This window comes from Belonocnema kinseyi, chromosome 7 (assembly GCF_010883055.1).
Source record: "Belonocnema kinseyi isolate 2016_QV_RU_SX_M_011 chromosome 7, B_treatae_v1, whole genome shotgun sequence".
In the NCBI taxonomy this organism is placed as follows: Eukaryota; Metazoa; Arthropoda; class Insecta; order Hymenoptera; family Cynipidae; genus Belonocnema; species Belonocnema kinseyi.
Genome location: NC_046663.1, coordinates 112011668 through 112034657, shown reverse-complemented (window position 1 = coordinate 112034657; position 22990 = coordinate 112011668). Strand labels below are relative to the sequence as shown.

At 30.3% G+C, this 22990-nt stretch overlaps 1 protein-coding gene across 7 annotated transcripts in view; it reads left to right on the top strand.

Moving 5' to 3' along the window:
* The window catches only part of LOC117176768 (carbohydrate sulfotransferase 4-like), a 69725-nt gene that overhangs the window by 43816 nt on the left and 2919 nt on the right, over positions 1 to 22990 (top strand). For 4 of the 7 annotated variants that reach the window (XM_033367059.1, XM_033367056.1, XM_033367057.1 and 1 more), the window contains 6 exons: positions 4279 to 4406; positions 5172 to 5219; positions 12059 to 12174; positions 15695 to 15930; positions 16007 to 16205; positions 16295 to 16474. In XM_033367059.1, the coding sequence (XP_033222950.1) occupies positions 4287 to 4406; positions 5172 to 5219; positions 12059 to 12174; positions 15695 to 15930; positions 16007 to 16205; positions 16295 to 16474 (899 nt within the window). In that variant the 5' untranslated portion in view covers positions 4279 to 4286. Of the gene's footprint in view, positions 1 to 3699; positions 3961 to 4278; positions 4407 to 5171; positions 5220 to 11549; positions 11821 to 12058; positions 12175 to 15694; positions 15931 to 16006; positions 16206 to 16294; positions 16475 to 22990 lie in introns of those variants that run through there. The other 3 variants (XM_033367058.1, XM_033367062.1, XM_033367061.1) reach the window with 3 other exon arrangements.

The window sequence follows — 22990 nt, the reverse complement described above, 5'->3', positions numbered from 1 at the left end:
TCAGAAACACCTCGTTTTATTGTGTCTTCACCTTACTTTCGGCATTCCGGATCATATTTCGAGCATTTAAAACTTTACAAGTCGACGAATTGCAACGAGCAGCACACGCAGTCATTCGATTATTGCAAAGATCAATGTTCAATAATGAATTTCAAGCTCTAAATAACAAAAACTAGTACCAGGAAAGAATGTATCCGCTTGTTTAGATCCGCTTATCGACAAAAATGATATTCGGGTCGGTGGCCGAATTCGCAAAGCAATGATGTCATCCTCAAACCGTCATCCTGTAATTCTACCTCAAAGTAATCATGTCTCTGACTTGATAATCAAATATTATCACGCAAAAAATTATCATGCATGTACACAAAATACACTGTATGCTATTCGAGAAACGCACTGGATTATTGACGGGCGAAATGAAGTAAAGAAAAATATAAGTAAATGCGTTTTATACTTTCGAGCGAATCCCCGTCTAGTGGCTTAGAAATGGGAAATCTTCCCAGCGTCAGAGTTCTGCAGTCTCGGCCCTTTAATAACTTAGGAGTGGATTTTTGCGGTCCCTTTTTTATAAAAGAAAAGAAACACAAGAATAGAAGATTTATCAAGTGTTACGTAACGATCTACGTTTGCATGGTCGTTAAACCCGCACACATCAAAGTCATAGAAGATATTTCTTGCGAAGCGTTTCTAGCGTTATTACAGCGTTTTGTAGCAAGACGCGGATTACCAGAAGCGATTTATTCCGATATTGAATGAAATTTCTGTGGCGTTCAAAGCGATCTGAGTGAATTATATACACTACTAAATTCAGGAAATCTAAAAAAAATTAAAAATTTCACAACTGATAAAAAAATCAAATAGCATTTTATCCCTCCTCATGCTCTAAATTTCGGAGGTTTGTGGGAGGGTTTTCTAAAAAAAATTAACATCATTTTGAAAGAATCGCATATGATAAGCGAGTTACTTGTGCAGAATTAGTAACGTTTACAACTGAAGTCGAGGCAATACTAAACTCGAGACCATTGACGGAAATGTCAACCGATATTAATGTTAGCCACTTTGACTCCTGATCATTTTCTTATAGGTGAGTCAATAAGAGGCCTTCCTGAAATTGAATATAAAACAATTCCGACAAATAGATTTAATGCATGGGAAAATATCAAGAAAATAAAAAAAAGAATTTTTGTCGTGCTGGCACAAAGAATATCTAAGTAGCTTAAACGTTAGAAATAATAAGAATGACAATATCCCAGAGCTAAAAGAAGGTTTGTTAGTTTTAATCAAAGAAGATAATGTACCTTGTATGAAGTGAAACTTAGGTAGAATTGAAAGTCTACATCCAGGTACAGATAATATTGTGCGAAGTGTTACTCTCTGATCTAGGGATAAATTATCCAAGCGCCCAACTACGAAAATTGCGGTTTTTCCTATAGAATGTTAAATATTTTATTGAACAGTAATTTCTTTTTATAAGATAGGTATTAATTAAGAAGTTATTGCTGTTTAAGTTACATACGACGATTAAAAACAATTTTGATCGCTATTCTCTCAGGGGTGGAGGGGCATGAACACGCGCACGTGTATTTTTGAAAGGAGCCATTTATACTTTTGTTAGTATATCATATTCTAGCGAATCATTTCAGAGAATGTTTATTTCGGAAGAAGTATTTAAATATTATATCGCGTTTTTCTCACGCTGCCTCTGCCGACAAATAGAATTTACTACGAGATAAGAGACTTTATACATTTGCGAATGACGAGTTCTCGACACTTGTTGTGGCACGAACTTTCAAGTGTCATATGAATCTGGAAGAATTAATGATTAACGATTTTAACATACTGTTATAGTTCTACGAAATCGTGGCGAAAACAAAACCTCCCTGTAGACAACGAGGGAATACTTAAGGAACCCCATGTGGTGGAGGGGATATAGTCTTGCTCGATCCTCTGATTAGAGCACGTCTCTCTGTTTATTATTTACTGAATAAATTCATTTTTTTCTAATTCACTTATTTACTTTTTACTTTAAATTATTTCGAAATTACCTGCATGGGATTAGTTTTCGGTGTAAGGCACCTACGCACAGGAGCAGTGTGAAGTTGGTTTTGTTATTTAAAAACTTATGCTCGCAGTGGTTATCCTTTCATTGAGAATTCGTTGCCTAGTGCATACTTTATTTATACCGTTCCTAATAATTTATTTGTTTCTTTTTCTATATTGAAAGTTTGCTTTTTAATCACAAATCAGAAAAGTAGATGTTTAATCTTTGTAATTTTTGTTTTGTTTTTTATAATAAATTACGAAAATGGGATTATGCTGTTTTGATAACAAATTACGCCCTAACTTTGTCATACGGGCGCCAAGTGCCAACTTAATATTTATTTATTAGATCGTTTTTCTAGATGATATATCAACTTTAATTTAAACGTAAAACCTTTGAAATTGACGACATAAAAATGTATCATTAGCAAGTCCGTTATCGCACAGAGTTCGTAATAATCCATACACCTCTCATAATTCTATCATAGTACCTTTTATTTGCCGTATTAATAGTATTCATCATAATTTAATTATATAGATTGTTATTAACTTTACAATTATTAACTCATAGCTATCTATTATCATTATAACTGCTTGTCGGGCACTACTACCCTATACAGTAAGCCTGGAACTATATATTAACTAAAAAAAATCTTCCGAGGTTCAACTTCTTAAAAAATATTTCATTTATTTCCCATTAATTTAGTTGTTCTCTTTTAATACTACATTAAGTTTCAAGTACATATATTAGGTTAAATCACAGAGTTTTATGTTATGCAATGCAGCACTTTTGCTGGATATATGGGAAGCAGAAACGCAACTTCCTATCAAATACAAAAACTAGAAAAAAAATTCTTCTGATAAAAACTGTTATGATTTCACATATAATTAGTTTAAAAGTGTTTTAAATACCTTAACTATTTTCTTCCATTTTTTTAAAGGTAGGTAATATATTATTTAAATAAAAACTGTAGGGCGTTCAAAAACTACGATATGCTATTTTTAATACTTTTTTCATCACGCAAAACGTACAAACATAATAATTTTTAGATACTTATAAAATAGAATCACTACTTTTCATTGTTTAAAGCATTTAAAAAAATGTGATACAAATCTAGATTTTCCATGTGTGATGTCCTATTCTGCATGAACAGACCCTTTGCAAAAAAGTATATTTTTTAAATGATACACAACTTTCAGGATAAAATGGTGAAAATTGTTATTTAAACTGACGGCTGGAAAACAAACATACAGAATTTTGAATTTAACAGAAAATTTTGTATGTAGATATTGTGCAGTTGTCTTTAATATTGTGTACAGAAAAATTAATTAACACTTTCTTATAGGGTTGTTGCATAATTTTCAACAATGGAATTTTTTAATAGTTTATTATGTGCTATTTACATAGTCAGGGCATATCCATAAGGGCAGTGTTAAATGAAAAACGGACAGTATTACATTTTTAAATAGCACTATTAAATAATATGGGTATTTATATAAGTATTTGTACGATGCAAGAGAAATCTATTGTAAAACTTTATTGAATTATTTTTCAAGAAATCTTTGGAAATACCTAATTACCACAGTTCGTGATCTGAAATTGTAACTTTAATGAGTTTAATTACCTTGTTTTAGCATGTGAGGAAGGCGAATCGCCCATCGAGCAGTATTAACATTTCCTTAGAATATACCCTGTACACTGATGAAGAAACATGATGGTTTGAATGCGCGATTTAAGAATACGTAGAAAAATAAATTATTAGAAATTTTAATATTGCAATGGCCTTCAGTTTTTAAAGCGATTCTTCCAATCGGACTCCCAGATAAGAGAAGCCTTGGTTGATTTTAATTACTAACTTCCGGACCTCAAATCACAATGTGAATTTCTCAGTTAAATCAAAAGCGGTTATGTATGAAAAGGTACCATATTGACAAATAAATTCGCAAAATAGTACTGAGACCACCATTTTTGTGGGATTATCGATTGATTTTTAATCCACAAATTTCTACAGACATGAAGTCTCTATTTTTTCATTAAACTTCCTATCCCAAATTTGTCTACTTCTGGCAAATAAAAAAATATCGATTTCATAAAATTCCGTTTCTTCATGATGTAAATCCTAAACTCTGATTAAACTTTAACTTAAAAATAAAAAATCAAATTATGCAATCACCTTATTGAAACAATGTTCTAATAAGTAAATAAGAAGACTTTATATTTTTCATTAATTTTTACAGGCGCAAAGATGTCAAGGAGACTGAGCTTTTACATTTTAGTCGGCCTGGCAACCGTCTTCATTTTCTTTCTAGCCCTAAATCAACATTACAACAACTATATCGAACACCGTCTGCAGCCTATAATATCGGTCAGTAAAATATTTAAGGTCGGAAAGATTGATCTATATTTATATTGTGTCACGGACAAGATATTTAATTAGCTGATTAACTGCAACTTACGCATAGAATTCCGTATATCACCAGCACTAGCAAAAACTTTCAAGCAATTTTTCGCTATTTCCAATGAAAAAGTAAAATGGTCATTAATTTTCGAAGAACAAAATATACAAGAATTGTCTCAAAATCAATGCACAGCGCCCTTTTTTTAAATAGAAAGAATCATTTAAAAAATTGCGATTAGCATATCGTAAACGGTTTCTGGCACTGTATATTTGCTCTGTTTGTGATGTTTATGAAGTCATCGTTTAATTTAAATTGAGTGTCTATTCATTAAATAACGTTTTTTAACAAAATGTTCAATCCAGCAGCGAAATCTATTCTTCTTCAAGGTTTTATCTTGCAGGGCATAAATTAATTTGCTTTTCTGTCTTCTATCTTGCGATAGAATCTCCGTTATTAGCTTCCATTTTTGATAGACTATCTACAACTATGAAAGAATTAGAAAGATATAATTAGTGAAGCTAACCATATTTATAGATATGTGTTTAAGAAATTAAATATAATATTTTAATACTTAGATTTACAAGTAAGGCCTTGGCAAGAAGAAAATCGTAAAGTAAACTTTATATTATTATTAATTTTCTTGCAGTTTCTAGATTCGCTTCGTAAATAATAAAAAAGTTAAATAATTATATTTCCCTATCTAAATTTAGTTAATCCTTTCTTCAATTTAGGATGCCGAGTTAAGGTCACGGCATGTAAAAATACAGCAAACGTACACGGTAAGGAGTAAAGACAGCAAATTTACGTGCTTGCTAAAAGCGTTCATTGCTCGGATTTTTCGTACTTTCTTCTTCGTTTTGCTTCATCATACTATTAATACCTCGACTAGTGTCAATGAAAGGCATAAATGTTATTCTATCCCTTTACTGCATTTTGATGTACTTATCTATTGTCTGGGACTGTATCATTGTGTTACAACAAATTGAAATTTATGGTGTTATATGTTTAAGATAGGGATTTTTCAAATCTTATTGTCTTACTAAATGCTTTATTTTTAATCTAACAAGACGATTACAATTAGCAAACTGCAAATTACTGCGATGTGAAGGTACTAATAGCAAAGAAAAAAACGTAAATTCAGTTTTCAAATAAATGATTAACAATAATGTTTATATGTCAATTCTTTGAAGGAAAGAATATTCAAATTTGCAGGAATCTTATCTAAAAATATTTTAGTATTAGAATGCATAACGGTTTAATGAATAACAAAAAAAATGATTATAAGAAAAACAAGTGTAAACTTCAGGCCCTTCTCTTCTTAGAAAAATATAAAGATAAGCCTTAACTCTAATAATTTTTGGACCAAAATAAACAAATGAAATATCGAGGCGTTCTAACCGTAGGATGCCAATGCACGTAACACGACTTGACGGTACTTAATCAAAAATATAAACAATGAAAAACGAACTGAGAAGTTAACGCTAGAAAGTCTTGCTCGCGGAATTGTGTCGGATGAAGCTAGAAGTTGGCCAAAACTAAAAGGTGCACGCTCCCCGGTAATAAGCGTAGAATAGAGAAAAATTAATATTTTCAGATTTCAGCGCAAAAGTGAAGATTATTATATTATTTTAAATGCGCGATTTTTGCATCTGTCTAAAATGCCACAATAAGAATAAGATACCTCCTAAATTTATTTACTTCTATTTCTATAGCGACCGCCACACAGTTTTCTATTCTCCCAAAGAGAACGTGTTTTCAATATATTTAATTCCTTCTAATTGTACCGGTAACGTACATCACAAGAGATATTTTTTATACTTTAGAAGTGGTCATATTTTGATTTCATTTAATTCCTTCTAAGAAGTTCCCAAAATGTGTGTAATAAGTTGTTTTAATTCCTTTATGCGGAATGTAAATTCTGAAATTTTAATTCTCACCAATTCAACTCTGCCTCTCTATAGATAAAATTATTTAAATTCACACATTTGCATAGATTTCTTTGTTGCATTTTTTAAGACGTTTAAATAAATTATTAAAATATAAATAAATTTGAATATTTTTCCAATTTATAACTTATAAAAAGATTTAATAATGAAAAATAGGTTAAATAAATGCTTTCGTAAAATTTTACTAAGTTGATTGAGAGGAATAGGATTTGCACTTTTTCTGCTCCCGTTGGGGGATTTTTAGACGGAGGAAAAATCGCGTATTCATAGGAATACAAATTCTTAATTTTTCTGAATTCAACGCTTGTTACCGGGTCGCTCGCTCTATCAAATCATGAAACTTCTATCTCGGGCGAGCAAAGCATGAAGCAGTGTCTTCAGAACGTGGGATTTTTCGGCCGCCACCACTTTCGCATTTGGGAGAAACCCATGCAAATATAGTTTGTCGGTGAGTCGTCTCTGTTACATGCTGCGAAGACCAGCCTCGTGTAAAGCCGAAAATATACGTGCATAAACCCAAGCTCTCCCGACTTCACGAATGATAATCTAGCTGCTACGCAAATTTATTCAGATTTGGAAATATAAATACACTTTTAACTGAAATTTTTAATTTATACTTAAGTTTGCAGTTTAAAAAATTAATTTTCAACCCGATAAAAAACACGAATTTTCAGCCAAAGAATTGAAGTTCCAAACAAGAATAGTAATTTGCTACTGAAGACGATGAATTTTCAACTAAAGAAATAAATATTTAACCAAAAATAGACAAGTTATACTTTTAAATAAAAATTGAATTTTCAAAGAAATAGTTCGATTTTTAACGAAAGAAATTAATATGTAAGAAAAAAGATTAACTTTTAATCAAAAATGGAACAGTTAAATTTTCAGTGATTAAAGAAATGAATTTGAACAAAAAAAGACAAACTAAAAAAATGGAATGGTGCAATAATCATTAAAAATTAATTTTTAACAAAAAAACAGAAGAATTTTGATTAAAATTGGTAAAGATGGAACCATTTTCAAGCAAGAAGAAGAATATGTTACCGAAAAATACGAATTTCAAAAGAAAACATGAATTTTGAACCAGGTAGTTGAATTTTTCAACTGAAAAAGGTAATTTTTCAGCCAGAAATGAAATAGTTCAACAATTATTTTCAACAAAAACATCATGAATTTCTACCAAAAATATCAAGTTTCAAACAAAAAGAAAAATTTTCTACAAAACAGACGAATTTTCACCTAAAATTGTAGTTCTCAATGTCTCGTTCAAAAGTGTTATAGGGCACAAAGTCCGAAAATGGACAGTTTTCGAGTTATAGAGGGTTAAACATCCAACCCTTTTAAGAAACATTACCAAATATCTAGAAATTATCTAGCCAATGAAGGCAAGATTTGTCCAGGATGTTGTAAATATCTAGCCAATGAAGGCATGAAATGACCTTGATTTAGACAATATCCGGCCAATGAAGGCAAGTCATGAGTGCGATTTAGTCATTATCTAGCCAATAAAGGTATAAAATGAGCTTGATTTAGGCAATATCTCGCTCATGTCTTGCCTTCATTGGCTAGATAATGACTAAATCGCACTCATGGCTTGCCTTCATTGGCCGAATATTGTCTAAATCAATCTCATTTCATTCCTTCATTCGCTAGATATTGACAACATCCTGGACCAATCTTGCCTTCATTGGCTAGATAATGATACATTGAATGACCTTGAAAAGTGACCGTTGTCTTAAGGCCATGATTTTCTTTGGATTTCCCCGTTAGAGCCCAACAACTTTCATAGGGAACATTTTTTTCGCAAAGCTGCAGTTTTCGAGATATTTGGTAATGTTTCTTCAAAGGGTTGGATGTTTAACCCTCTATAACTCGAAAACTGTCCATTTTCGGACTTTGTGCCCCATAACACTTTTGATCGAGACATTGAGAACTACAATTTTACGAAGTTTAATCAAAATCGACCGAAAGCCATTTCATGTACATTTGCTACGGGGTCCTTTGTTAAATTTTCAAATCTGGAAATAAATTTTAATCTGAAAATAATAAATATTGAACCAACAATGGAATAGTTAAATTGTCGGATAAAAATGGAATTTCCAACAAAATCGGTCAATTTCCAAAAAAATCGTTTTATTCTTTATTAACATTGAACGTGGCAATTTTTTTCTCCGATTGACACTTTTCAGATGACTAAAAGTTTTATATTTTTTTTCAATTTTAATATGAAATAAAAAATTTCACGATTTTAAATCAATATTAAAAAAATATTGATTATAAGCCATGTAGACAAAGAAAATGAACATCAAAATTAATAATACATTTCCCTAGTCAAAAAACCTAACATTAAAAATAAATATAAAATAAAAAAGTATAGAGTTTATGGTCTCCGGATTCTAAAAAAATGTTTCCCAGGTGCATAAAAAAATATATTAAATTTCTGATTATTTGAAAAGTGGTATGCACATTACAGGAAGATTTGAAATTTTTCGTGCGCAGGTGCGCAGTTGTCCTCTTCCTGTACATGGAAAAGTGTGCGAGTGAGAAAGATTGTCAACTTGACGTAAGTTAGTGATGTTCTCTTCTTTTGTTGATCATCATACGAAAGATACACGAAATAAATATATAAACAGTATTTTCGGTACTTGTTTGAAAAATGTGTGAACAGATTTTGAGAAGGAAAAGTAAATTTTTAATATGATAAAGAAATAATGGAAGTAATATAACTTGATTGAATAGTTTAAAGTTTTTTAAACGTAAACATGAGAAATATTATAATTTCATTAAAAATTATTATGAGGTGACTCAGTTTAGATATTGGTAAATTACGTATTTATAAGCATGTATATAATTTAATCAGCACGGATAATTGCAAATAATGTGATATTATATGAAGCGCCCTACCGATAGAAATCTCAGAGTATATGGTAAACATTCTCAAGGCTCTAAGAAGCTCTGAGAAATTCTCCGCAAACACTCAGGTAGTGAGTAAAGGTTAAATTTCTAAATCATTACTATTAAAACTAAATGACAGTTATTTAAAACAATAAAATATATTAGACGTTTATTGTACGAACAGTGAGGGCTTTGAAAAAGCGAAGTGTATTCGCCTTCATCGGCGTGTAACTTGCACCACAACCCGACACTTTACACTTGCTTTAAAACAAACAAACAGAATCTTTTTAACCTACGTCAGTTTGACAAACTTTCTCACTCCCACACTCTTCCATGTATAGGAAGAGGACAACTGCGCACCTGCGCACGAAAAATTTCAAATCTTCCTGTAATGTGCATACCACTTACGGTAATGTTTCTATTGCCATGTGGGGAAACGGAGTTAGGTCTCCTTATAATTCCTTTGTAATTTACTGTTAAATTTTAATCCACAACCCTGATGTTGGTTGCAAATTTATCTCGAAACTCTTTTATATCTTCCGGCTAATCTGTTATGGTATTCCAAGTCAAAAAGGGTACAGTTTTTTTTTTTTTAGAGAATATTAAATTATTTGTTTGAAAATTCAATTTTTTGCTCGAAAATTTAAATATTTGGGTAAAAATTTTTTTTCTTGGATAATAATTATTTTTTAACTGAAAATCTAACTATTCAATTTTTTATTAAAACTTTATCTTTTTTAGTTGAAAACTTAACTATGTGGTTTGGTATTTTGTTAAGAATTCGTCTGAAAATAGAACTGTTCCATTTGTGGTGGAAAATTAATTTTTTACTTCCAAAATAATTTTTTTCGATGAAAATTGAACTTTTTTGTTAAAAATTCCATTATATCCAAAAATTTAACTAGTCCATTCCTAATGAAAAATAAGTATTAATAAGTATTGGATCTTATACTTTTTTCGCGAATAAGTATTGGAAATCTAATTCTTTTTCGCGAAAAAGTACTGGATCCAATGCTTACCAATACTTCTTTTTCATAAGAGATTTTTGTTGAATACTTACTGTTTTAGCTCTAATTCGGTTTTTAAGTTGAAAATTGAAGAATTTGGCTGAAAAAATTTCTTTCTTGAAAAAACCTTGTCTCCTATGTATATTTACATGATACAGTAAATCATATTTTCCTCTTCGCAGTAAGTCTAATCATTCTAAGGGTATTTCGGGATTTCCAAACCGGAATAAATTTGCGTATCAGCTAGATCATCATTCGTGACGTCGAGAGAGCTCCAGTTCGTGCTCGTGCATCTTCGGCTTTACGCGAGACTGATCTTTGTAGCATGTAACAGAGCCAACTCACGGAGAAGTGGCACCTTCATTGTTTGCTCGTCCAAGATAGAATTTTCATGATTTGTTAGAGCGAGCGAGCATCTTTTAGTTTTGGCCAACTTCTAGCTTCATCTTGCTCAATTCCGTGAGCTTAAACTTTCTAACGCCAACTTCTCGGTTAGATTTTTATTGTTTATATTTTTGGTTAAGTATCATCTAGTCGATCGCGTGCGTTGGCATCCTATCGTTAGGACGCCTCGATAAATTCAAATAAATTTATTCATTTAACAAGATTATTAGATTCTTCGTTTTTGAAACATTTGTAAGTTTTCGAGATTCTCATCATTATTATATTTATTTCGTGCTTTATTTCTAAAGAAATTTTTCTAAGCAAACAGCGTTAATAATCTACAAGCATTTTTTAAAATAATGAATGGTAAAATAGAATAGGTATATATAGGGGCATAGTAATTTATCCCCAAAATGGTAAAAATTAGTTAAAATTGCACCTATATATTTTATTGGGACGAATATGTAATGAAAAAGTTGTCAAGGAATTCGCCAAACTTGATTCCTTAAAAAGTCATGTGCTCTAAACAACAGACCCCGAGTTTTAGGATTTAATCCTTAATAGAAACTTGATTTTCAAAACTTGGACCGTTTTTATTGGAATAATTTCAATTGCAAGATTTAAAAATAGAAGCATTTAAATTGGAAAATTTCAAGGATATCTGCATTAAAAATGTGACGAACATGTTAAAGTTCCACGAATAAAATAAAATCTTTCACGGATGTTGTTTGTCAGACTTTGTCACTTTCTCTACATTCTTTCCTAGCTTTCACTAGGTTTTTTTCGCTAGCTACACGTATCATATTCCTGCCTGTGTTGCATTATCTGACATTTATTATTTGTAGTCTAAATTGGTACGTTTATTATTTTCCATCAGAATTCTGGTGTATATAGGAGACCCGAAATTATAACATTCCTCGTGTGACAAGAGAAGGGAAGAAGGCGAAGGCAATTGATAAAAGGAAGCAGCATGATTGCAAGCAATATTAGTTTGAGGAGTGATGTGTAGTCCTATTAAAAGGTTGCAACAGCGTTCGTGATATTAACCAAAACCGTTGATCGCCGTTTTATTAGAATGTGTTTTGATTTGCATGAGCACGCTTGTTTTCATTCATTATTGTATAGCTTCATACATCTCGCCTAAAAGGGTAATTATTCTTAAGTGTAACGATCTCAAAATTAGGTTTGCACCGTCAACTACATTTTCAAGAAAAATTAATATAGATTATTTGTAGTAAAATTATATTATATATTAATTTTGAAGGTTCTTCGCAGCATTTGGGTTTCAATTTGATTGTTTTAACATTGGACTTGAATTATGAATGCGTTTCTTCGTTTCTTGATTGATGACGATTTTTCTTAACTGACAATTCGGTCATTTTTTAGAGTTACATTAGAGGAACAGCCGACGACGCAACACAATACGAAATTCAAGATGTGATACAGCAACAAAGAAGGTCCATTGAAATAGAAATGGACGGTTATGCATATACTAATGGAAGGTACGGTGTGAATGCCACCTAATTGAATATGCCCTTCAAAAGATTTTAATGAAATTTCAGTTTTTTAGAAGGTATTTTACATGAAATAATATAGTAAGGAGTGATATCTCCAATGCGTGAAGGCAGGCACAAGTAGGACTGGAAATATCTGAAAGTTACTATCTGCGTCTCTGATTAGATACCACTTTTTGTTTACGAAGACACTACTTCTTACTATGCTTTCATGGTATTTTCGAAGTTCGAAAATTAATTCTTAAAATAAATAACCTATGCTTTTTTTTAAAACTTTTTTTCAACTTAAAGCTACTGAAAGCAACTTTTTGTATGCTCAAGGAGACTTTTTGTGTATCATTTGTTATTTCTGTGTAATTTTTTGTTAGCGTGAACAATACTGAACGGAAATAGTATAATCTACAACATATCCCAAGACTTATTCGGCGACCATAAAGACTAACTCAAGCCATGCCTAAATTTGTGCTACATTTAACATACGACTGACACTTCGTCATTTTGCTACGCAAAAAATCGACTTGGCTGAATTATTTTTTTTTAAAACGACTTCGAAAACTCTTTCTAATAATAATCTTAGTAAAATTCGTTAATATTTTCAATAATTAATTATGAACAAAACGAAAAAAAACGAGGAATACACACGCACTTTACCTGTTGAAATACAACTAATTCTTGTATGTAGTTTTTAATGTCAAATAAGCGCAAAAACGTATTCGTAGTATCCATATCTACCATTAGAGCAGACATGTTGTACTGCAAACTAGTATTTTTTTTCAAGCTTCGCAGGAATTACAAAAAATCATGAATCTTCATAAGACTCTGTACTGGGTTAGCCCCTTATGTTCACCGCGTACGTCCTTGAGGAACTTTGTTATTTTATTAAAAATAGTAAAATTAAATTTTTACTTTCTAAAAAGAGAACGACACGTAGGACAGATTGGACATTAAAAAAAGACAAAAACGTTAATTTTAAAAATTTGTTCGTTTAGCCACTTATGGTTTCTGACCATTCATTTTCTTTAATAAATTCATCCTCATATAGGAAATATTACATGTACCTTAGGACAAACCAATTAAAAAAAAATCCAAATACAAAAATTTTTGTTGGTAGTTACACATATTTATTTTGACTTTAGTCAACTTCGTTAATAGTTTCAACATTAAAAAAATGTTAGTATGTCTGAAAATTATCAAAATAAATTGTTTACATCTATAAAAGTAAAAAATTTAATCTACGATATTTAGTCTTTTTTCTATTCTAATCATTTATATTTCACAATTTTTGAGTTTTGAGATCCAATTTAACATTATATAAAATTCCTCGTAGGCTTAAAATCTAGAAAAAAGATTTGTATGAGCTTTAAGAGTTGATAATATCTCTATAAATTAATGCGATACCTCTATGAAACTAGAGGTATGACCATTGTCATTTATCAATAAAAAATATGACCCAGGTAGTGTCGTGATTTCTATGAATGTAGTTTTTCTATGTAATTAGTAATTAAATAAAACTATGAATTTCTCATTTTTTAAATTATAGATAAATTTATTTTTTATTTTAAAACATTACAAATAGCAATTTTCTAATTTTTTAAAAGGTGTCAAACCATTTCATAACCTTTATAACCCCAAAATTTAACAAATTAGTTTTTCTGATATAAATGAACAATTTCACAATATTTCTATAACACTTTCATAATAAACCCCTTTAATGGTTATTACAATTATTTGACTAAGATAATATACATTTTTTTATGTGTAAACAATTAGTTGCTGTGAGATATAGTAAGCTTTTGAAAATGTATTTTTAAAATCGCAATTAACGAAAAAACTACATCATTAGATTCATTTTTATATAGTAAAATGCTAGAACCTTACTAACTATTAATAATGCTCTTTTTCAACGTTTTTATTAGTATCTCAAAGGTACCACTGTTGTGTCCAATACATATTTTACGACGATATGTTTTGGATAGATTGTAAAGTTATAGATTATGTTGGGTTTCTTTAAAAAAATGATTATCAAAGTGCCTCTCCCCTAATCGGTTGTTGAGATTTCTCAAATAAGTAATTCATATAATTTATATGAAAGATATTACAACTTAATTTTATTCTTATATATCAATGATTTTTCAAATTTGAACGAAACGTATTATAAAAGTGATATTTTGAATATTGGCTATATTATTATAAACGCGTGCAAAGAATAAAGCTGACCTGTTTTTAAAAAACACCCTTAAGTCAGTACCGAGTGAAACCAAGAAAATCGACGGAAACCGTTTGAAATTTCTTTCACGTAGAACGCTTATCTAATGAAATTATTAAAAACAAATGTCGGAGCAATAATGCGGAAAATCGCCGTCAACTTGAGTTAACGGTACTCTGTTCGATCAGACCCCGCGAACTGGTTTTGATAATTCTAAACAATATGGTCAACTCGACTGAAATAAAAATATTATTTATTATTAATTATTATCGTCATTTAATTCATATTAGGTTATTCAATAATTTATTTACTATTATTTAATATACTGTTTAATGAATAATTTTAATTATTTTTAATAGTTTCGAAATAATATTTCTAATTAAATATTTGGAATATTTGGAAATAAATAGTAACAATATCAATATATTAACATTATTATTTTTTTACTTAATTTTAAATGATTTAATTGTTTTTATTGTATTAGCAATCATCATTATAAATTAATAGTTTATCTTAAGTTATTCACTGTTGAATTAAATATTAGGAAACCAATTATAATATTACTAGTATTCAAATTTGAACCTTTTTAAATAGGACGCCTAGAAAGTATTTTTATTGAAATAACTGTATTTAAATTATTATTTATTTTTAATCCTGAAATTTATATTTTGTCATCACATTTATTTGTGGCTAATAAAATACAAATATTGTATATAATTATATGGCGCACATGGGTAATTTATTAAATATTTGGAAACTAATATAATTGAGGATGTTCAAAGATGATGTTTAATTATTGTAATATATTTAATTTGAGAGCAGTATTTTATTTTCAAAATATATTTGATATCAAACCAGAATTTTGTAATGCAGTAGACTTTTAATTTGAACAAGCTTACAACTAAATAAATCTGAATGGCTGCATCGTCATTGAATAGATGTTTTCGCCGTTTTTAATAGCAAGTAAACCGTTTTAATAAGTATGTTTATTAATCTGGTTACAGTGTTTTTTGAAATAAAATTTATTTTCTTGCTCGTTAATATTACGGAAGACCACCGTTAACTCGTTACTGTTTCTTTCCAAATTATTTCAGCGTCAAAAATCCATAATTTAAAGTTATTTTATATATTTGAGTAATCGGTGTTTTGCGATAATTATGCAGTAATTATTTTTATAGTATTAACAATTTTAAAAACTCGTTTGCATATTTAGTGTTTCTAGAATAAGAACACAGCTTTTTTGTCATTATAAAACAAAAGTAGTTTTTTATTATCGTGCTAATATTGCAGTATTGGTTTTAGTAATCTAGATGATTTTGTAATGGAAAAAGGAGGTAGGCCATTGAGAAGTATCATTCTAACAAGCTGGCGTAGTGGAAGTACTTTTCTTGGGGAAGTTATCAATGCCCATCCTGCCACTTATTATCATTATGAGCCACTATTAGACTTTGGAATTATACAAGTGAGAGGATCGCCTCTTGCCGAAATGGCCCTCCAAAATATTGAAGCGTTGCTCAAGTGCAATTATACAAATATGGGTCAGTAGGGACAAAATAAAAAGAAATCAGGATTTTTATTTTTTCTAGACGTCATTAACATGCCTTTTCTTTTCAGAGCATTATTTGAATTTCGGGAAGCTTCATGTTTGGCTCTTTAATCATAATTCCCCTCTCTGGAAACAATGCCAGATGCACAAATCTATATGCTGGGATCCACGTTTTCTTAATTCTTTTTGTAGATTATTTCCTTTTCAATCAATGAAGGTTGTACGCTTAAGGCTACGTCTTGTCGAAAAACTTTTAGCACAAGAAAGGCAAGTTCATTTTATTTCAGTAATTGAATTTACATAGTACAGTAAGTACAAAATTATAGTTATTAAAATTTGTACTCAAATTATTTTAGTTTGGGAGTGAAGGTGGTATTATTGGTTCGGGATCCGCGAGGTAGTTTACAGTCTCGGAGTCACCGAGATTGGTGTCCAACTGAACCCGATTGTTCTGATCCAGCTCTTTTATGCGCCGATTTGGTATCTGACTTTAAAGCAGCTAAGAAATTTTCTAAAAAGTATCCTCAGAATTTCAGGTGAGTCTATTCTCAAAAATAATTGTCCTGTATTTTTACAAAATTTGATTACTCTTAGGGACCGTATTTAAATTACGTAAAGGATTAATGGGGAGGGGGGGGGGTCAAGATATTTTGTTATGATTTGTTATGGTAGGGGTTCAGGGGCGTTCCTTTATCCATGTACGTGTATGTACACCATGAAGCCATTTCCCTTTCGGGGTAGGCGTGGCTCACTCGGTGGGGAAGGGAGTAATGTGAAGAAGGAATATAAATTTTTTAGATTTATCCAGAACTCTCGTGATATTTATTTAAATAACACGTTCGTTCAGCAGCACTGCTCCGACCCAGGTTGCCGATCAAACTTTCTAGCAATCGCCCCAAGTGAAGATCCACACAAAGTCTCTTTTTATTAACCATTTGTCACCATATTTTTCTTTCCTGGCATACTTCTCTAGCTTCTTTTACGTCCATGTATTTTTTCATGCAGGCTCTCGTGTTTCAGTGGCTTCTTATGTTTCTTCTAACTATTGACACATTCTAACCATTCTTTCCGCGGTCTACCTCTGGGTTCGCTGCCATTTACTTTACCTTGATATACTTGTTTCGTTAGTCGTTCATTTGGCAATCTCTCAACATGCCCGAACCATCTTAACCGATTTCTTTCCCATGTGTCTACTAACGTCTATTCTGCACCTCACTGTTTGAGAATTATGTCGTTACTCACTTTGTCCATCAGAGTTTTTCCACTTATCATGCGCAAGAATCTCATGTCAATTGCATTAACTTTACTCTGATATTTTCTTGATAGGTCCATGTCTCGCTACCGTATAGTACAGTCGGTACAAATATAGAATTATGTATTGACATTTTAGCTTTATTTGATATATTTTTACTTCTGATCAGGGGCCCTGCTCTACCAATAACCTTCTTACCTTCGTTTATGCATCTATCTAACTCCTCATCTAACTTCCCGTCCCTAGTAAATAAGCTACCAAGGTATACGAACTTATCAGCTTGTTCAATTCTCTTCTTATCTAATACAATATTGTATAGTGTTTATTCACTCTTTCCTTCGAACTCCATAGTTTTTGTTTTATTTGCGTTAATTTTGAGGCCCATGCTCTTCATGCTTGCATTCAATTTATTCAACATTCTTTGCAAGTCTTCAACTGACTCTTTCATAACAACCTTATCATCTGCGAATATTAACCCACGTACCCTTACTGTTTCGAGATCCACATCCTCTTCGTCGAAAAGAGCCATTCTTAAACACTTGTCCATAAATAATATAAATAACCACGAAGACATAACGCATCCTTGTCTAAGTCCTTGAATAATATCGAAACAGTCACTCACATTCTCATTTACCCTTATACTCGCTTTGCTACCGTTATTATAGTTTTTATAGCTTGTAGGAGCCATCCATTGACTCCATACTCTGTCAGGACTTCCCAAAGTTTACTTCTATCTACCTTGTCAAAAGCTTTTTTTAGGTCAACAAATGCACAGAAAACTTTTTCCCACTCTCAAACTTTTTTGTGTAATTTGCCTTAAGCTAAATATTTGATCCGCACATGACCTTCCTGGCATAAAGCCACTTTGGACTTCCCAAATTTTTGCTTCTGTTATTTTCATTACCCTACGAATAAGTATTTTTGAGTATATTTTACTTACGGTACTGAATAAGCTAATCCCTCTGTAATTATTGCAGTCGCTTTTATCTCCCTTTCTTTTGTATATTGGCATGATAATCGCTTTTTTCTAATCGTTTGGGACGTCTCCCATCTCAGTATTTCTATTGCTTAAACAGATATTTATATTTTTTTATTCATATTGCAGTCATAAATAGCTAAAAATTAAATCAAAATACAGTAAAATTTTTTAAAATAATTACTTATCATTTTTTTTATATAATGGTGCAGTGACATAAAATTAATTTACATAACACAATTAGAAATGTCTTTATTTATTTTTTTATTTAGTATTTAGATAATTAATGGTGAGAAATTTAATATTCCATATTAGACATTACTGAAAATATAATGAAATTTAAATAAATAAAATTTTATGAAGACATATTTATCAGTTTTTTTGGTGATATTTTATTAAATGTAAATAATTTAGTGCTTTACTCACATATACAAAAAATAGAAAATTTTATTTTCGTTAATATTCTACGTATCAGAGATACGATTAATTGTAGACGATTAATCGCAATGGATAATAACAATACCACGCTTGCTTATTATGCGAGTTAATCGAATACATTACCTTTTTCATTACCACGCCACGTGGACATTTTATCTATTTTTACTGTCTCTAACGACTTGTTACTTTCTTTTCCCTAAATATCCATAAACAACTCTGAAACTATCGATTTCCAAAATTACTTTCCCATGGTCTCTTTTCATGATAATATCTCGAAGAGATCAAAATGATTTATAATTAATTATTTCAGAGCTTTAGTAATAACTATAAACCTTGCGAAAAAATATTATAGGGGATTCAAAAGTATTCAGAATGGGCCGTCCAAAAATACATGGAAAATATAAATGTGAATAACAATTTTTTGAAATTTAAAAAAAAAATCAAAATAAATTTTTATAAAACTTTCTTATTCTCAAAACAGAATAATTTTGTACGAAACAATTTAATTCTTAACTGAAAACATAAATTTGCAACCGAGAAGATTAATTTTTTGGAGAAAAAGACGAATTAAAAAAATATGTATATAAATTTTTAAACAGTCTATTGGATTTTCAACTATAAAACAAAAATTTTCGGCCAAATAGTGGCACTTTCTTTTAAGAAAAATAAATTTTACCAATAAATGAAATAATATAATTTTCAATAAAAAAATTAAAGTTTTAATCAAATAGATGAATTTTTAACTAAAGTGATGAATCTTCACCTGAAATAGTTTAATTTTTATTTAAAAAATAAACAATCAAACCAAATTCAAGGACTTTAAAAAACAAATTAAAATTGTCAACCAAAGATATCAAGTTTCAAATAAAGCCATGCAAAGAACAATACATTTTTAACAAAGTACTTTAACTTTTAACCCAATGGTGGGATTTTCGACCAAAATGATTAATTTTATACCTTAAAAGATGAGTTTTTAACCAAATATAACGCAATAGTGTGTCAAACCCGTACATATTTCTTGATCCACACAGAAAGTTTTTACGATGTAAATATATAATTTTTTATATACAATTTATTTTAACAGCTTTTTTTTATTCTCAAATTGTTGGAGTATCCTGTTTTTGTGTCTGTAACCATTTACAAGTCTATTTCTTTCCTCATTGCTAAGACCTGCGATGTTCAAAGTTCTCCTGTACGCTTCTCTCCTTTGCTTTTTGGGCAGCCTGAATTTCATTATTCCACTACGCATCACCAGACATTCTTCCTAGAACCGCGGTACCACATACGTAACTTTGTCCAGGCGCCCTCTATATCTTTGTTTTTTATAAGGTCCTCCCATGTTGCCCTATCTATGCTTTCGATTATCTTATTTTGGAAATATTTTCGCACATCCGGTTTCTGTAGGCTCTCAATTTTTATTCGCGTTTATTTTGTTTTCTTGGTTCTCTTTTTTCTCCATCCCCGACCTAAGATAATTTTGGAGATCAGAAGGTAATGATCAGTATTGCATTCAGAACATGTGGATCATTCTATGCCTAAAACAAATATTTGTAATGAACATATTCCTTTCTAAGCATAAGCCAACTAATACGTAATTTTTGGAAATTTTTAAATTAAAAAAGTAACGTGCAGTAATTGTACAGAAAGTTGATATGTATTTAATTTTACGCACCAAAGAAACCTGGCGAGTGAAATACGAGCCTAGGCAAAAACAGTTTTGAAAAAAGTCACGGAAGTTTTTTGGTCAGGACAAATTGATGGATTTAACCAAAAAATCTTATAAAAGTCAGGGAATTTCTACAAGTTTACATAATTGTCAAGAAGAATAAATTTGGAATTTTTAAATTTCAATTTGATATTGTTTTATTCCATTCATAATAGATTCTAGGCTAAAAATATTACAAGTTAAAAATTCTGCTCTTTGAATAATAATGGTCAGGGAAAGATTAGAGGATTTTTAAAGGAAGTTTTGGGGCATCCCTGATAAAATATTCTTGTTAATAGATTTAATGATTTCACGATAATTGGTTATTATAAAAGCCTTCTTTTGATTTAATATTTTTCTTAGCAATTTATTTGCCGTGTATTTCTATTTCGTTTCTTTGTGCTTTCTTCATCCTACAGACTATCTTTTTAGTTCTAAATTTGAGTATTTGTTTGAAAATTTCAATGTTTTGTTAAAAATTAGTCTTTTTGGGTCGAGAATTCAACTGTTTCCTTATAAAATTATATTTATAAGGATTTTAGTGTTGAAAAGTTAACTGAAATCTTTTTTGGATGAAAAATCAAGTATTTAAAAAAATGGTCTATTTTGGTAGAAATTGTATTTTTCTTGGACAAAAATTTAACTTTTATGTTGAAAATTCAACAATTTTGTTCAAAACTCATTTTGTTGTTGTTGAAAATTTAACTGTTTCTTGAAAATTCATGTATTTTCGTAGACCATTTAATTTTGGTTTTCAATTCAAATTTTGATATTGAAAAGTCAAACTGAAATATTTTTTGGATGAAAATTGAACTATATTTTTCCAATTTGAGAACCTAAACAGTTAGGGCCATATCGTAATGTTGCGCAACGTGACGCAGTTACAGCTAGACATTATCTCTATGCTACTGTTTTGTCTCGGGTGCCTGAACACGGGCGACCTCCCCTCTGCCCCAATGCTCCTCTCATCCACCGGCGTCAATTCTTGGAACGCATAAATCGAAAGTGCTCAAATCGAAAGTTTAGCGTACTTTGCTTGAAAAATTTGGTTGGACTACTTTCTGAAGAAATCATTCTTTGTCGAAAATTCATATTTTTAGTTGAAAATTCGTCTTTTTGGTTGAAAGTGTAATTATTTTGTTAAAAATTGATATTTTTCAGTTTAGAATTAAATTTCGTGGGAAAAGTTGAACTGCTTTGTTGAAACATTATTTTTTCAAATATAGGTTTATCTCTGGTTACAAAATTTTACTATATTGTTAAATAATTAATTTTTTGTTATAAGTTAATAATTTCCGGTTGAAGATTCAATTGTAGTACAGAAAATTCGTCATTTGGCTTTAAGATTAAACAATTCTGATGAACTTTTTTTTCTTTTGTGACTGAAAAATCTTTATTTTTTTGAAAATCCATTTTTTCGGTTTCAAAATTTTATGTTTAATATGAAATTTCGTATTTTTTGGTTGAAATATTGACTCAAAATTTTTTTGGAAATTCATCTTTTATGGTAGAAAATTCTTTTTTTAATAAATAAATTTGATCATATATTAAAAATATTACAAGATTAAAATTCCGGCCACACTGCTAAATGTCACCAGCAATAATTAGGAAAACGGCAAAATGCAATCCATCTTGATGCCTTTCCTATAATGTTTTTGAAAAAGTAAAACATAACAAGCATGAAATACACCTAATCCCATACAATTTTACATAAACCGACATTATACTTTTATTATTGTTAAATGCACTCACGTCATTGAAAATATCACCATTTAAAGAAGTAAATAAAATAGTTCATGAATGAACAATAAAAAAATGATAAATTGCTTAATTTATTGTCTTCGAAAGCTATTGGGTAAGGGGGAGGGGGGAGGAGCAGCGCCAACCAGTGGGGTAAAGGTAACTTTTCTAATCTCATGGCTATTATTTAACAATTTTAGTTCTACTTTGCATTAAATAAATATATTTTATTATAGAGATATTTTTACTTACTAAAATCTTGAAAATTTACGTTGTAAAAGAAAAGTTATACAGAAAACAGTTTTTACTACGAAAGAATAAAAGTTTCGCTGACAGAAATATAAAGTTTCCAATTTTAATGATAATACTTACAGTATAAAAATTTGATTTTTTGACAGATAAAACAATATGTCACAATGCGATTATAATAATTAGATGTAATTCAAGTCCAAAATTCATTAAATCTCATAAAAAAGTGAGGCCTGGCTAGGGGGGCAGGCCCGACGGTTCGTCAATCAATGATGGGCAATGTAGAACAGCAACTTCTTGTGATATACATGGAAGAAAATTATATTATAGCTTTATCTATTTTTGTTCAAAATAACTTATTCTTCTTGCTGGATATGTTCAAAGGTAATTTTTCCAGTACATAAAATACCACAAAAGCAAACTATTATATTTTCCTATCTTTAGATGTTTTTATTTCAATAAAAAGGTACGGTCGGCTTTGCTCTCAGATGGAGGCAAAGCCGATGAAATACAGCTTTTTATAAATAATTAAAGTACCAAATCATTTATTTTTTCATTTGATTAATACTTATAGAAATATGATAAAAAATAATGTAGAACTCGAAACGAGAAAAAAATGAATCAATTCAACATCTTGTTAACTTAAAACAAATCCTTGCATGTTAACTGGTTGGCGCTGCCCCCCCCCCCCC